Source organism: Prunus avium, chromosome 3 (genome assembly GCF_965620075.1).
Source record: "Prunus avium chromosome 3, drPruAviu1.hap1.1, whole genome shotgun sequence".
Lineage (NCBI taxonomy): Eukaryota > Viridiplantae > Streptophyta > Magnoliopsida > Rosales > Rosaceae > Prunus > Prunus avium.
The window spans coordinates 27,460,242-27,476,849 of NC_142286.1; the positions used below are offsets into that span (position 1 = coordinate 27,460,242).

Sequence of the window (16,608 nt, forward strand, 5' to 3'; positions counted from 1 at the left end):
AGCCTAGCTAGTATCCCACATATATATTTGTATCAAACTTGTCAATATGTTTTAATATGTATTTATCTATGGTGAAGTTTGTTCAGAAAGAAGTAATGGTCTGGTTTGGTATAGACGATTTGAATTAGATTTTCATTTTCGGTGGCTGATTAAGTTGCAAAGATGGCAGCCAATTTCTCAACAAGAAGCAGATTAAGTTGCTGTAAGTTAACCTGTAAGTTGCCATAATTGTTGTTTAGTTTCCCGATTTGAGAGGGAATAATCAATAAATTCAATACTGCTGAATAAAGATTCAGAAACACAAAAAAAGTGAAGATCTCAAGGGCATGCATGTATGCATGCATTAACATTGTTCATGTCAAGGTCCAGTTGTAGTAGCAATTAATGCAGAAAGTAGTGAAGTGAGTAGGCCTGGTTGCAAGCATGCACCTGCATAAAAAGCACCCTAAATATTGCATTAAGCTGAGAGGACGATGAGGAAAAAAGAAAGAAAGAAATAAGAAGATCGTTAGATTGCAATTTGCAGGGATGAAGTACAGTATTTGCTTACTTCCTTTATCCACAAGGCAGTATGCTGTCCCACTTCTCCCTTTAAATCCAAATGGTATTCATTCGACTAGTGAAGAAGATATGATAAAATGCACCAAAATATTCGTAATGCAGTTTAGTTGGAGACCATATGCTTAATTCTAATCTTTAAAGAAGGGATCCATGTAGAGATAGAGATCACAAAGTATAGGATTTTGATTATCCAATTTGGAAAATGAAAGATTTGATTGTTTGATTATCAATCTATTTCAGTAATCTATCTCTAATCTGATGCTAGTCGAACCCAAAATGATGAAGAGAAAAAGAAAAAAATAAGAAGACAAACGAAAATGGAGAAGAGAAAATGAAAAACACGGATAATAAGATGAAGTGACAATTATAGATGGTTGACATTATTAGATCAATTTTTTTTAAAGGTCAAATGTAATAACTATTGACCTAAAATAAACATAAAATCAAATGAACAAAATAAACCCAAAATACAAAAGAGAGAGAGAGAGAGAGAGAGAGAGAGAGAGAGAGAGAGAGAGAGAGAGAGAGAGAGATTATTACAAAACAAAAGGAGTTGTGTGAATCACCTACAATAATGAACAAACGATGTCCCATGCTTAAGGGTTCATCACCACAAGAGATGAAGAGAGTTTATTTGAAAAAGAAAAGCACAAAGGAATGTAAACGAAGCCATAACCAAGGAGAAAGGGCTTCAACGTCCCAAAAGAGCCCCCAACATTCCCATACTTGATGTTGATATCGGAGTATTAACATGGAATATTGGGAGCCCTCGAGGGAAGTTGGAGCCTTCTCCTTACAAATCTCATGAAAAACTTCCCCAATCATCTCCACCTAGTTTACACCAAGCTTCACTAGGGTTTATATAGAGAAGTTTGAAGTTGCTTTTGAAAATATAAAAGCTGATCGAATCCTATCTTTCACGAATATATGGATATATAGGTTTGTTTTAGGGTATTGTCTCAATCACAAATAGTTGAAGCTTAATTAACTAAAATATAAAACATGCAAAAACTTTTTCACCTTTGACTTTGCGACAAATCATGGACATTGACTTTTTAGATATACAATTATGAACACTTTGCTTCAAATTCCTTTGTAGGTGGATTAGATTCGCCTTCTACTTGCATTGATACCTCATTGTGTTGTCCATGGACAGTTTATTCCTCGCATGGCTAGGCTAGTGGAGTTGCTCATGGGATAGTCTTCGTGATCGGGGCCTCAAGTTTTGGATTGCTGATGGGCCTCCCCCTAGCTCAAGGATTGTATTCAAGATGACTGTTCTGATTTGCATTTGGTTTCTTGATTGTTTTGTTAGTCATTTGTATGTGTGGTATTCTTTCCTTCATCAGAGTTTTGTTCCATGTGGTTTTTTTGGGGAAAGTTTTATTGAAGCCACCTTAAACATGCCGGTTTTCCTTTGTATATTGGTTTTGAGTTTAATGGAAATTAATTTGCCCTTAAAAAATTAATGTGCGCCACATGTAGGGGAGTCACCCAAATACCTACATAATTAATACTTTTACTTATTTGAAATGTAGCCCACTTCCAACTGAACCTAGAATATTTGTCGTACATATATATTTGTATCAAACTTGTCAATCTGTTTTCATAAGTTGCTGTAAGTTTCCATAATTGTTATTTTGTTTCCCTTTTACTTTTTGTTTTATGCTTGTTTGATATGTCACTCAAATCTCATTTGAGAGGGAATAATCAATAAATTCAATACTGCTGAATAAAGATTTAGAAACACAAAAAAAGTGAAGATCTCAAGGGCATGCATGCATGCATGCATTAACATTATTCATGGAAGGTCAAGGTCCAGTTGTAGTAGCAATGCAGAAAGTAGTGCAGTGAGAAGGCCTGGTTGCAAGTATGCACCTGCATAAAAAGCACCCTAAATATTGCATTAAGCTGAGAGGACGATGATGAAAAAAGAAGGGATGTCCCAAGGCAGATTAACCTTTATCCACAAGGTAGTATGCTGTCCCACTTCTCCCTTTAAATCCAAATGGTATCCATTCGACTAGTGAAGAAGATATGATAAAATGAACCAAAATATTCGTAATGCAGGCTAGTTGGAGACCATGTGCTTAATTCTAATCCATAAAGAAGGGATCCATGTAGAGATAGAGATTACAAAGTATAGGATTTTGATTATCCAGTTTGGAAAATGAAAGATTTGATTGTATAATTATCAATCTATTTCAGTAATCTATCTCGAATCTGATGCTAGTCGAACCCAAAATGATGAAGAGAAAAAGAAAAGAAGAAGAAGACAAACAAAAATAGAGAAGAGAAAATGAAAAACACAGATAATAAGATGAAGTGACAATTATAAATGGTTAACATTAGATCTATTTTTTTTTAAAATTGTTTTTAAAGGTAAAATGTAATAACTATTGACCTAAAATAAACATAAAATCAAATAATAATTAAAGGGTTGGCATTATAAAAAGTTACTGAGGGCCAAAAAAGCATTAAAAATATTGAAAATTGGGAACCATAAGAGCTTCCACAGTGGGGAGGTGTAAATTTGGAGGTGTAAAGCCACTTTTACATCTTCTTTACACCTCCGGGAGATGCAAATGTCATTTTTGCTCCAATGAGTTGGATGCAAATTCAAAGTTTGGAAATCCGATTTTCTAGTATTAATTCGTTTTTTGTGTTAAAAAAATTTTATGTTAATATTTTTGTGTTAATTTTGTTTGTGTTAGGTTTAATTATTTTTTCTAAACAAATCGAAGTAAAAATTTTAACTATAAGATATAATTTCTTTCAATATGATGTAAATAAAATTAATCTAAATCGTCGACTTTGATATGAATTTATTCTTCACTATTGATCAGTGTAATTGTGAGTTTCATATTTCAATTTGAATGAAATATGGCCATACATTAGAGAGTTGTTGGAGAAGAACTTTGTGCATTTGCATCATTTTAATAGATCTCAGCCACACCCTGGGCCCACCATTTTAATAACTTCCCCATCTTTTAGGTAGCTTTCCTCTCTCTCTTATCTCTTGGCTTTTTTGTTACGGGACCTACTTGGCTGGGTGTAAAATTAGATGTACATTTACATCTTTTTTCCCATCTCACGGTTGTGATGTATATTTACAGCCATATACACCTCCCCATTGCAGAACATTCCGGCAACCAAATGTATATATTTGACATACATCTACATATACACCTTATCATTGTGGATATAAATATTAGCTTACTCATCAACTTGCTATGGTACGTTTGCTGACCTAGAAAATAGTGAATGGACTCTCATCGAGAAGCCAAAATTACGTGAGTTATTCATAATAAATCCTAATACTTTTGGGTTTATATCTAATTCTCTACACAAAACAAAGCCAACAAGCTGCAAAGGGATAACCGATTCTATTCACCATACATCTTCTAACAAGAATATGTATAGTGCGTGGGGCTTGTTTGAATATCTTGTCACTTTCTTATTGTCTCTTAATCATACATTGTAATGTCAAAATGCATCTAAAGTACTTAGAATTCATTCTTTGATTGAGGTGATCAACATATACAAAAGCAACCACACCAGTGCGATCACTTAGAGAGCAACCCTAAACCCTAAACCCTAAACCCTCTCTCTCTCTCTCTCAGAGGAATGCATGAAGGTGACCAAGAATTAGTTTTCAGGTTTATCAATGGAACTACACGTAAACTTCTGAAGACCTGACTTGATATTCAGTTGGGCAATGCTACATGGACTATTGTACACCACTTTTATGACATTGTATAGTTTATTAGTTTACAATGTGGTCCATGCAAATGGTCTAAGCATTTTTTTTTTTCTACATTGTTGTACTATATTTTTCCACTAGCTACCCAGAGTATTTCATGGGATGTGATTACTTATACCCAGGGGCGGAGCTAGAATTGTAAAGTTAGGGGGGTCGAAGTAGAAAATACAAGTATATAATACACTTAAACCTATTATGAATAGTAATGCATCCTCTTTACACTTTCACTTAGGGTATATTATGTTAGTGAAAGAGAAATTTGTGGGCCTAGTTAAAACTTTGCCATATTCATGGTGCCTACAAAGTCAACTTGCTTCTAGTAGCATAGTCTCATGGGGGTCAATTTCATTGAAAGAATTTACTTATGCTCCACTTGCAGGGGCAGCAACCACGCTGGAGCATCTCAGAGCTTTGCATGAGATTTCAAGTTTTAGCTTTTGACATAGTCATTGACTTAAATGGCTCAGTTTAAGGGAATTAATCCTTTTTATGGGGTTCTATACAATTTCAAACCCACAACTACAAAAACACATCAATGAACAAGAGTGAGGACGTTCTTCATAAATAAAATAAAAATAAAAAAACGGGTGCCGGGAATTTATACTCTCGAATCTTGAAGTGAACGAAAAAATAAAAGCCAACTGAGTCAGCTTAATTTCAAATTTGTCATCAAAACTTTGCACATTCAGGTGCATTTCAAATCTTAAAAAAGGAAAATCTTGCACAAGAAATAAATCAACCTGGACAAAAAGAAAGCTAGGATTGCTCTGCAGTCCCCATAAATCAGTTTGAGGTTCGGGTTTACACTTGTGGAAATTCACATCAAGATCTTTAAATCACCTTTAAGCCTTTGTTATGATACACACCAGTACAAACTTTCCTATACAAGAACTATCACAAGGTGTAACCCAGAATCAAAAGGGTTGAAAGAATGCAGTATTCTGTGAAACTAACTACTCATCAATGGAGAGACTGAAAAGAATAAGCAATAGCTGAAGCTTCCTGTCGCAACGAGATGACTAGGCTAAAAAATCCTTTGAACCTGAAAATAACAGAACACTTATTAGAGATAATATTATTAGGGATCTAATATTTATAAGTTTCATTTCATGATTTCTATAAGCCTATAACCAAGAATAAAGCTAATAAAACTCGAAAGCATTCCTAAAGCAAACCCCAAATTTTTTAAAACCAAATATTTTCTAATAAAGGGAATATCAAAGCAATTTACGCAAAGTATTACACAAAAAAGAGGGACAATTACTACTGTGCTTTTTAGCACACCTTACTAACAGTTTGAGGGCATCTGCTTCACTAATAAATAAAAGCAGGACCATTTCCAGATCAGAGAACATAGTAAATCCTTGAAAGATAATTCCCATGTCGATATATTTCACTATGTTTCCAGAAGGGAGGAGGTTCTAGGTAGATTATCTACAGAAACAAACATATATTCTTCCTCTTACGAATGTTCCTTTGAAAGTTGCGCAGGGTTGGAATACTACTGCACAATTTGAGGCCCGAAGGTATCTATGTTACTAACAAATAAAAGAATAATCATTTCCAAATCTTAGAGAGGAGCAAATCCTTGAATGAGTCAAGAAAATATAAAATTAAATCCTTGGATGACAAATCTCATGTCTATAAATTTCACTATATTTCTCAATAGGAAGAGGCTCTAGGCACATCATCTACAGGGAGGAATATATCGTACATAGTATTAAGGTGACCACAATTGGTTCATGGAAACGATTTTTCTAGCTTTACTTTCACAATTGACAATTATAATGGTTCCACAATTGGTTCATGGAAATGCTCTCAAAACATTCAAGCAAAATCAACTCTTCCAAATGCAATGATTCGGAAACTAACCATGATCATTAGTTAAGCAGAGTAATCTTTTTCAGATAAAATTGGATAACAAATTCCAGATATTCTTCTAAAACAGAGTGAAGCAGCAGATAGTACCTCAGGATAAAATGACGAGCCCTAGGTACACCGACGCAGAAAGAAAGATAAATGATATCAGTCCCCTGCATAGAGAGATTATTAGGTTATGCAAGAAAGGACACTTCAAGATTTATTCATTAGTACGACTCTCTGAACATTACAGCTAACCATATCTCTGAACAAAGCTCACCATATCACTCCCCATCCAACCCCATTACAGGGGCAGGGGCAAACTTCTGCAAACTTTTCAGCATCACTGGAGTTGACTCTTCTAGATATTAAATCATCATAAATATCTGTGGAAATAATCACAAGTTAAAACATCTGTAATTTGGAAGTTCAGAATAGGTAATTTATCAGTTAAGGACCATTGAGGATACCATAAACTGAAAACAAACTGTTCATCACACCTGCAATTTCAAATGAAAAAAAAGTAACTTTTCATTTCCAAAACAAGTTCATCTCAGAAAGTAAAGGCTTGAAAAGATAAGAATGTACCAATAAAGAGAATAACGTAGCGAAGAATACGGACTTTTGTTGTTTCTTGCAGAACCCAAATTATAGCAAGGAATACAATGAATCCTGAAAACAATGATCAATCATGTATTGAAGAATGTGGATAGTATAAAAACCAATACGTATTAAAAAAATGTGAAAGTACTCACCAATACAAAGTCCTCGAAGTGTCCACTGTATAAAACAACAGAATTTAGAACGCAAGAATGAGGAAATTAATATCCTGAAAGCTCTAACTATGAAAATGAAGCAAAAACATAATTGTTTGCATAAGTTTATTAAATGCGACTAGGAATATGTATTCATAACTCTCTTACATTTTTTGCCACAAAAAGCACAACAAGCAGAGCAACACCCAAACAACCAGCAGCAATTCGAGCAGTTATGAGATTTGTGGACGCAAGTATCAAAGCCATTCCCCAAAATGATGAGCCTAGATCTGGATGCAGAAAGCAATTTAGACCAGGTATACCATTGAAAATCAGATTACATTAAATTGAATATGACAGAGTAGAAAGAGTTTAAAGAATGCAAAACTATTTAGTTTAACAGAAAAGACAACTGTAATTAGGACCAAAAAAAAAAAAAGTGAATTCAAAGCCTGCATGATTTTCATATAACACCAGCAAGCATGAAATAAAAAAAAACCATGAGAACTTCTAAAGAGTCCTATTTTAGCATCAGAAGCCACGTTTGTGCCAACACAGACTATTTGGCCCCTATCATATACTCAGACACATCTTAGACATGCACTGAAGATGAAGTATAACAAATTGAGGACAAAACTTAGCTTGTGCACATCAAATGCAAGTGTGATAAATTGAGAAACTTAATAAGGTTAACTATGTATGCACATATCCAGTAAGACAATCATATCATGCTCAAAACTTCCAAAATTGCTTTTCGAAGTCAATGCCAAATGCCAATAAATAATGTCTCATAACAAAGGGCAAAAATAAGGATACATTGAAACGAAAAATAAAGATTAGGGACAAAAGTGTATTACATCCTGCAGGTAAGATCAAACAATATATACCACCACGTGTTTGTGTGACCCCACCCTCATTTGCGTGAACCTGGATACCTTCCACCTGAAAATGAATTAAAATTAGAAATCCATGATTGAGGATGCTACTTTCCTAGAAACTAAAGAAGTTTAACAAACTGGCATGTGTTAGCCGGCCTAATGTAAGTCAGCCTTCAAAACCGAAACACTTGGTACAATGTGCTTACATTCACCATTGATAAGCTTCAATCATTCTAAATTTGGAACATTTAGGAAAATTATGAGATCCCAAGATTACATAACATTTACAAAAAAGAATAAAATAAGAACAATGATAATAATGAGAAAGTTAATAATTATGATGATAACAATAATAACAATAAAAATGATAATAGTATTAGAAATAATTATAACATCTTATCGAAGATATGCAACTGTTGAACTACCAACAAGCTTTGAAAGTGAAAAGTTACAGTTGGACTTTCCCAAGTGTAGAGTAGCATAAAATGTATCATCCTCATCTATAATTTAGAGCAGCTAATTTTCCGTTTGACTATTTAAGCTAGCCCATTATCTGACATTTAAACTAAGGTCATATACTATAAATAAATAAAAATTGCTAAGCCCCTGACCAAAACAGAATGGACCAAAGCAAAGCAAGTTCTAGTCCTTCTTTACCGTAAGCTTGCATGTTAAGTGGCCTATAAGCTTGTGTAGAAAAGTAAAATGTGAGTGTTGATCTAACTTCTAAACTGAATATTGTTAGGCAAGTAAGGAACAACATTGCCGGCTAAGGTTTCTTTCAATGCCTCAATCAATCAGAACTCGGTGTATTAGTGATCATATGTGTAAACTCAAACTCGTGTAAAAAGAGAGGTGAATTCTCACACAACAAGCAAACAACTTTGAAAATAAAAGACCAAGTTTTGATCAACTGAAATATAGATATCTATTTAAGAAAGTAACCATTGTTTCCTCTATGCCATCTGATCACATCATTTAAGCACCAAAGATAACAGAAAACAAAAAATAACTTCTTCTTACCTTGCCACATGTGAGTATGCAAGCAATTGCATGGCTTGCTTCATGCAAGAACACCGTGATGAGCTTAAAAGGTGTGAGTATTATTGTCCTCCACAGCTTTAACAACCAAAACAAACTTCTAGATCAAAAGGTCAACTTGATCAAGTAAATGCTAAACCATTAATGAGATTGATTAAAAACTTTATAAAAAAAGGATTTTAAAAAGCTGCAATTTGACCTGCAAGATACATGGATAGGCAAACTAAAGCTAGGCAACATAACAAGGCCCTCCCCAAATCATGTAACATTAACCAAATAAAGTGTTCTTTACTACTCTTCTAGATTCATATCCTTGACCCATATTCATTAAATCTCTTCTCACAACCTCAAACAGCACCACGAACTTTTCAAGTGTAATGTCAATAGTCTTATGTTTTCATCTTCCCTCATTGCTAATCCCTCCTTTTTACATGTTGGTTCTAAGATGAAGTTGAAACTTTTGCATTCTTGTTTGACATTAAAAGGAAAAATATGAGAAAAGTTTCTCAAAATGATAATTTCCAAAGAGACATTTGGTTTGTGGAGAAAATAAAAACTTGGGATAGCCTCACACACGAAAATGTATAAAATGTTAAATACATTACCTTAAAACTAATAAAGTTTTATTTCGGTAGCTATTAACCCCCTTCCTAAATTCTTATCTACCACATAGCCTCATTGTGTATTTAGCTAATTAGCATAACTTCCCCAAAACAATCAACTACCAAGAAAACACCATTAAAATCAACAAGAACTTCTATTTAAAACCTTGAAGAAGAAGTACAAGAATTATAATATCTTGGGCCTCAGATTTTCCCTTATTTAAACCCATTTGAACTATCTGGTCAACAACTCGACTCAACCCGCTTAAGCTTCAAGAAAGCAGAACAAATACATCAGAGAGACCACTCTTAAATTTATTCTCTTTTTTTTTCTGGGGAAACAAACAGAGTCAAATAGTTTCTAATGAAAGCAAAGAGGCCAAAGTTGACATACCGCGAGGATCACAACGGTGAAGACTCCAATAGTCGCTAAGAATACGACCTGGTCATGCTTGCAACAACTCTTCAGCTCCCAATTGGGCATTGTTTATACTCTTTTTGCTACAGAACAAGCTTAAATCCAAGACTTCTGAGGTACCCAGAAATCTCAGATAAGCGTTGGCTCGGAGGAGTTGGGTGTAGGAGAAAGTGCAGGAGAGACACAAAGAGGTTGTTCTTCTGTCTCTCCTTTTTCTTTTTTCTTTTGGTCAATTATTTTGATATTAACAATTCGTAATTTTCTCACCAGTTTAACGTATAGCGACAGACTACATCAGTTTTAACATTTTATTATTTAATATTTTCTTTGTTCTTGTTTTTCTGGTTGTTCTTTGGAGGAAGACTGAGTCATGATTGGCTGACTTTGCTCTATCTTTACTTGTCGTGTTTGGTATGGAGGTGGGTCCCCCAGATGACATGCCTACGGCCTTGATGGCTCCTCAATTGCCAGAGGGAATTAGTACGTCCCTGACTTTGGACCTTAACCAGACTTGTCATGTGGAGGTGGACGTTGATCCGGTTAGGAGTGTTCTACCTTGTGCCCCCACTAGTGATGAAACAAATGCATATATTGCCCTTAATGGGGACCCTTTTAACTTTATGCCTATCATTGAACGGACGGCAGGAAAGGTGAAGGGTCGTGGACGGGGTAGGCCAAGGCGTGTGGGGGCTGTCACGACTAGCCTGGGTGTGCAGGGGGTTGCGGCGCCTTCTTCTAAAAGAAAGCGTCTGGTTGAGGCTCCTCTTGAGGAGAGATCCTGTGAGCATGGAAGGTCTGACGTCCCCGGAAAACGACGATTGTGCTTTACTACATCTACTGAACAGGCGGAGGAGACCAGCCATGAGGGATCTCCCCGGTCTCAATGTTAGTGTTCAGTTGGAACGTTCGGGGGCTTGGCAACCAACGAACGTTCCGTGACCTGAAGAGTTTTCTTCAGGATAAGAGGCCAGATGTGATTTTCTTAACTGAAACGCGTATGACTGCGGTGCAGATGGGAAAGTTACATACAAGGTTAGATGTGGGTGGGGTGGTGTGTGTTCCCCGCCTTGGGTTTTCAGGGGGGTTATGTTTACTATGGCGGTCCGATTTACAAGTTGATCTGTTATCCTCATCTCCAGGACACATCGATGTTCGAATTACTTTGTCCGACTCTGGGTCTATTAGGGTAACTGGATTTTGGTCATCCTGATCATACCCAGCGCCATCACTCATGGGAATTGCTGCGGCGTTTGAGTAGGGTGGGTGCCCTGGCTCTGTTGTGGAGATTTTAATGAGATAATGGAACACCATGAGAAGAGTGGGGATCGTCTCAGACGTGATACGCTTATGGAGGATTTTAAACAGGCTATTTCAGATTGTGGTTTATTTCAGTTTGATTTCACAGGTTATAAATTTACGTGGAGTAATAAACGGAAGGATGCAGCTAATGTGCAAGCACGTTTGGATAGAGGCTTTGGAAATTTATCACTACTGCAACAATGGGGAAATTTCACCTCTCACCATTTAGTTGCCTACTCTTCTGATCACCAACCAATCCTTGTTGCATCTGAAAATCCACAGGTTGGCACTCTCAGACTTCCTAGAGGGCGTCGTCGTTTTCAGTTTAAGGAGGCATGGACTACGGAAGATGAATGTATTGAGGTTGTTCGTCACTCTTGGAAAAATGCGGTTTCACCCATTCACAACATTGCTAACTGTGCAAACAGCTTGACGCGATGGAGTGCCCGAAAGTTTCGTCAAGTACCACAGAAAATTAAGGAGTTGCGGGTTAGGCTGGGAAATCTCCAATCTGAACCACCGTCGACACAGACTCTACAATCACAGATACTGGTTGAGACGGGGCTTGATAAGTGTCTCGAACAGGAAGAAATTTACTGGCAACAACGATCGCGGGTGAATTGGCTTCGTCATGGGGACCGTAACACGTCTTTTTTTCATAAGCATGCTACAAGCCGTAAGAAGACAAATGCACTTGTTGGGATATTGGATAACCAAAATCGGTGGCAGAAGGAGTATGATCAAATGGGTGGAGTCTTTGTTGAGTTTTATACCAACCTTTTTAAGACAAATGGTGTCGTCCCTGATGGGGAAATTTTCTCTGCTGTTGAGACGCGTGTGTCCTCCCGCTCCTATCAAAGTCTGCTTCTCCCTTATTCAATATCTGAAATCGAAGTAGCTCTTAAATCTATTGGTCCGTCGAAAGCTCCGGGTCCGGACGGGATGCCTGCTCTTTTTTATCAACGATATTGGGACATTGTGGGTCAGGATGTTAGTGCATTGTGTTTGAAGGTGTTAAATGGTAGTGATGGTGTCAATGATTTTAACCATACTTTGGTGGCTCTAATCCCAAAGGTTTGTTCTCCTACTCGAGTCTCAGAGTACCGTCCTATCAGTTTATGCAATGTCATCTATAAGCTTATCTCTAAAACCCTTGCCAATAGACTTAAAAGGGTTTTACCTGATGTTATCTCTGAGTTCCAAAGTGCGTTTATTCCAAGACGAATGATCCTTGATAATGTCCTAGTTGCTTTTGAAACTATCCACTGTCTGAAGAGACGGGGAAAAACAGGTAAAAAGAAATTGATTCTGAAGCTAGATATGGCCAAGGCATATGACCGCGTTGAATGGCTTTTTTTGGAAAAGATTATGCAAACTATGGGTTTCCCACATCGGTTTATCAATTTAATTATGGGCTGTGTGACTACTGTCTCTTATTCGTTATTAATCCAGGGGCGCCCTTTTGGGCGTATTATTCCATCTCGTGGGTTACGGCAAGGTGATCCAATTTCACCGTATCTTTTTCTCATTGTGGCTGAAGGTTTTTCTGCTTTACTTCAACAGGCGGAGCGTGATTCTATGCTACATGGTGTCTCTATTGCCCCTACTGCTCCTTCCATTAATCATCTATTTTTCGCCGATGACAGTCTATTATTTTGTAATGCTGTGACAGATGAGGCTCTAGAGTTGAAGCGTATTTTTGGTGTGTATGAGGTGGCTTCTGGACAGAAGATCAATCTCGAGAAGTCTGCCCTATGTTTTAGTCCGTCCACCCCACTGGTGTCACAGGAAGTTATTCGTGATTTGCTATCTGTGCCTATTGTTCCGTGTCATGAACGTTACTTGGGCCTTCCTACCATCGTCGGAAGAGATAAGAAGAAGTTATTTCGTACTGTTAAGGATCGTGTGTGGAATAAGGTGAATGGTTGGCAAGGCAAGCTTTTGTCCAAGGCTGGAAAAGAACTACTTATTAAAGCAGTGTGTCAGGCAATTCCATCGTACTCTATGAGTGTGTTCCGGTTGCCTGTCGGCCTTTGTCGTGAAATTGAAGGCATTATTGCTCAATATTGGTGGTCTAAAAGTGACGGTAAAGGTATTCACTGGAAGAATTGGAAGTTCATGTGTCAACACAAATCTGACGGGGGGCTTGGCTTCAGAGAATTGATCAGCTTTAATCAAGCACTACTTTGCAAACAAGGTTGGCGTTTGCTGGAGTTTCCAAACTCTTTGATTGCGCGTATGCTCAAGGCTCGCTATTTTCCAAACTCTGATTTTCTCGATGCATTGGATGGTTCGTTACCATCGTTTACTTGGCAATCCTTACTTTGGGGCCGTGATTTGCTTCGGTTGGGCTTAGGTGGCGAATTGGCGATGGCCGCTTGGTTAATATCTATGGTGATCCTTGGGTGCCTCATGAAAGATTTTTCACTGTTCAATCTGTCCAATCACTTCCTCCTGATTCCCGAGTTAGTGCTCTTATCACCGCAAGCGGTCGGTGGGATGTGGCGAAGATCTATGATACCTTCTCATTTCCAGAAGTTGAAACTATTCTCTCTGTCCCTTTAATGGGTGATTGTTGCGTAGATACAGCTGCACCAAAATGGATTCAGCTGCATCCTCAACTTGTGATACTCGCAAGTGCACGAGCCGTTTGGTAGTATAGCATATGTAAGTGCGAGGTCGATCCCACGAGGATTGGTGATTGAATGATCCAATTCATTTTCCCTACACAAAACAGAAATGAAAAAGAAAGGAAATAAATAAAACAAGGAAGAAAGAAATAACTAACTCAAGCAGATAAGTTCCCAAGTTCAATTAGATTAATGGATTGATTCTAGCTAAAGTATGATTAAGCCATGGTGTGTGGTCATAACCTTGTGTTCCTAATTCCCTAATTTGATCATTTGTTGTCTAACCTAAAATTAAGCATTAGGAACCCATTAAGCATAGAAGAACAATTTAAACAACCAAGCATGTATCTAATCCCTGTTGTCGAATGTCCATACATACTCTTCCTATTCATAGTTCAATTCGAATTAAAGCATGGTGTCTACTCTTAATTCAAACCAAGATAGCTAACATGCAAGCCTAAATGGTGATCAATCATTCAAACTAGCATATTAACTTATAAGCATAATGAATAAGAACAAAAACCATAATTGAAACTTGGAAACTAATCAAACTTGAAACTAAAGAAAAGAATTTACATAATGAAAAGTAAAGTGGAACTAAGAAAAACTTAAGGAAAATTTCAACACAAAAGATTTCATTACAACAATTGAAAACTAGAAAGAGAAACTAAGAGAATTTGAGGGAGAGAAGGGAAGGGAGCTCTAGAGAAGTGTTTGAGAGCTCCCCCCCTTGGGGTGTGTTTACAAGCTTGGGAAACCTCACTATATATAGGCCTAAGGAAGCTGAAAATCTGAATTAAGTATGGCTAATGCATACAACACTTTGTTTTATAAAATCTGAAATGGTTGATGCACTTCACTAATGCATCCCACCAGCAGCCCTAGCTCATCTTCATGTCACCATGACCAAGCTTCCAACCAGAAATAATAGCTCATCCTGAGGTCAGCATGACCAGCAACTTCAAGGGCTTACGAATTGGGCTTCCCTTAAGCAAATTAAGACTTTAAGCACTCAAACTTGAAGTTCAGAATGTCTTCTTTCCAGCCATATATCATTTGGGCCAATCCAAGGTCGGAGGAGGAAGTTAAGGCCAAAACAAATTGCTAACTCATTTTGCGCGCTGATAAAATCCATCCTGAGCATGGCTCTGTGTTTGCTAGGTAACAGACTCCATATTTATCCAATGGGGCTGAATTTCGGATATGTTATATTACACACCCATTGGAACAACTTTCATGAAGAATGTGGCCTCATCCGAGCTATGTAGGTTGCTGAAACAAAGCTTGCAATATGACCTACGAAACTGGGCTGGCAGGGGACTGTAGCCAAAATTGAGTTTGTCTTTAAGCTCTTCATCCATTCATCCAAATTAGGCCCTAACATGCATGGATTGCATCATTTACTATCCAAAGCCCTCATTATTACCTAAAGCTCAATGAACTGAAAGATAAACACAAAAAGGATTAAAAGCACAAGTTTAACTCAAAAAACATAACCAAATCATAAGCTAGAAGGGTACAAAATGATATGTAAATATGCACCGATCAGTGATACACTGGATCGGAGAATTTGGCATTTTGCTGCGAATGGGAGATATTCTGTTAAAAGTGGTTATTGGGCAGCGCTGGAGTTTAAGAGGTTGGAGGAGCTGTCGGCTGGTAGTATCGCTGGCCCTTCTTCTTCCTCTTTGAAGCTCTGGAAACATCTGTGGAAGCTGAAAGTGCCGAAAAAAATCCTTCACTTTTTATGGCGACTGGCACAAAATATCCTCCCTTCAAAGGAAGTGTTGTTTCGGCGCCATATTACACAGGAGGCGGTATGTTTTCGTTGTAATGCTGTGTATGAATCTGCGTTGCATGCTGTGGTGGGTTGCACTATTTGTATACCAGTGTGGGAGGCTTTAGATTTTCCTTGTGCATTTTTGCAACTCAATCTGACTGATGCTAGAAATTGGTTAACTGCTGCATGGGCTCTTATTCCTCCTGATAAGCAGTCCCTTTTTGCGATCACAGTGTGGTTGCTGTGGAATGAAAGGAATGGGGTGTTGTATGGCTCCCAGCCAACACCTCCCAGAGTTTTGGTTCAACGTGCGAAGGACTATGATGATGAAGTTAAAAGATCTCTTGTTGTCAATCATAGGAGTTTATCCTCGCCAGGTCGTGATGTTAAGTGGTACCCTCCTGTTGCGGGTTGTTTTAAGCTAAATGTGGATGGGGCTGCTGATTTGGAGACGGGAGCCAGGGGAGCTAGTGCAATTGTTCGTGACTCTCAAGGAAATTTGGTTGGGGCTATGGCTATGCGCGCTCCCAGTATGTTATCCATCCTTGCTGCGGAGCTGTATGCTCTTAAGACTGGTATATCTTTTGCTTTGGATGCGTCCTTTGTGCCTCTTGTGATTGAGTCTAATTCTCTGTTGGCGGTCAATATGATTAATGATGATGAGGAGTGTCTTGCTGCTAAAGGGGCTTTGGTGGACGGGGTGCGACGTATTCTTGCTACTCATGAAATTTATTCTGTTCGGCATATTCCTCGTAGTGCGAATGGGCTGCCCATCGTATTGCTCGGTTCAGTCTCCGTGATCAAAACCTTTCTTGTTGGATGGATGTGGGTCCTTTGTGGCTTATGGATGCAGTTTATGATGATTGGCCTGCGTCCAATGTTTCTAGTCTACATTTTCAGTTGTAATTTGGCGTGTGTGGTACTCTTTTTCCTCCCCTACGGTTTTTCCCATTGGGTTTTCTGTAGGGAGGTTTTAATGAGGCCACTGTTATCCATGCCGGTCTCCGTTTTGACTGATTAA

General features: G+C 37.8%; 2 protein-coding genes across 2 annotated transcripts; one reads left to right on the top strand and one right to left on the bottom strand.

Annotated features, from left to right (window-relative positions):
- Nucleotides 1-5,065: 5,065 nt before the first annotated feature.
- Nucleotides 5,066-10,125, bottom strand: LOC110768317 (peptidase M50B-like protein). Its single transcript, XM_021972028.2, has 10 exons — nt 9,855-10,125; nt 8,841-8,936; nt 7,797-7,881; nt 7,108-7,229; nt 6,940-6,964; nt 6,773-6,856; nt 6,655-6,684; nt 6,465-6,570; nt 6,293-6,357; nt 5,066-5,366 (listed from the first exon to the last, which is right to left on the bottom strand). The coding sequence occupies exons 1-9, from the start codon at nt 9,942-9,944 to the stop codon at nt 6,294-6,296; spliced, it is 702 nt and encodes a 233-aa protein (XP_021827720.1). The 5' UTR covers nt 9,945-10,125; the 3' UTR covers nt 5,066-5,366; nt 6,293.
- Nucleotides 10,126-11,177: 1,052 nt separating this feature from the next.
- On the top strand, nt 11,178-16,608 carry LOC148295852 (uncharacterized). Its single transcript, XM_088250614.1, has 2 exons — nt 11,178-13,467; nt 15,431-16,608. The coding sequence occupies exons 1-2, from the start codon at nt 11,178-11,180 to the stop codon at nt 16,606-16,608; spliced, it is 3,468 nt and encodes a 1,155-aa protein (XP_088106740.1).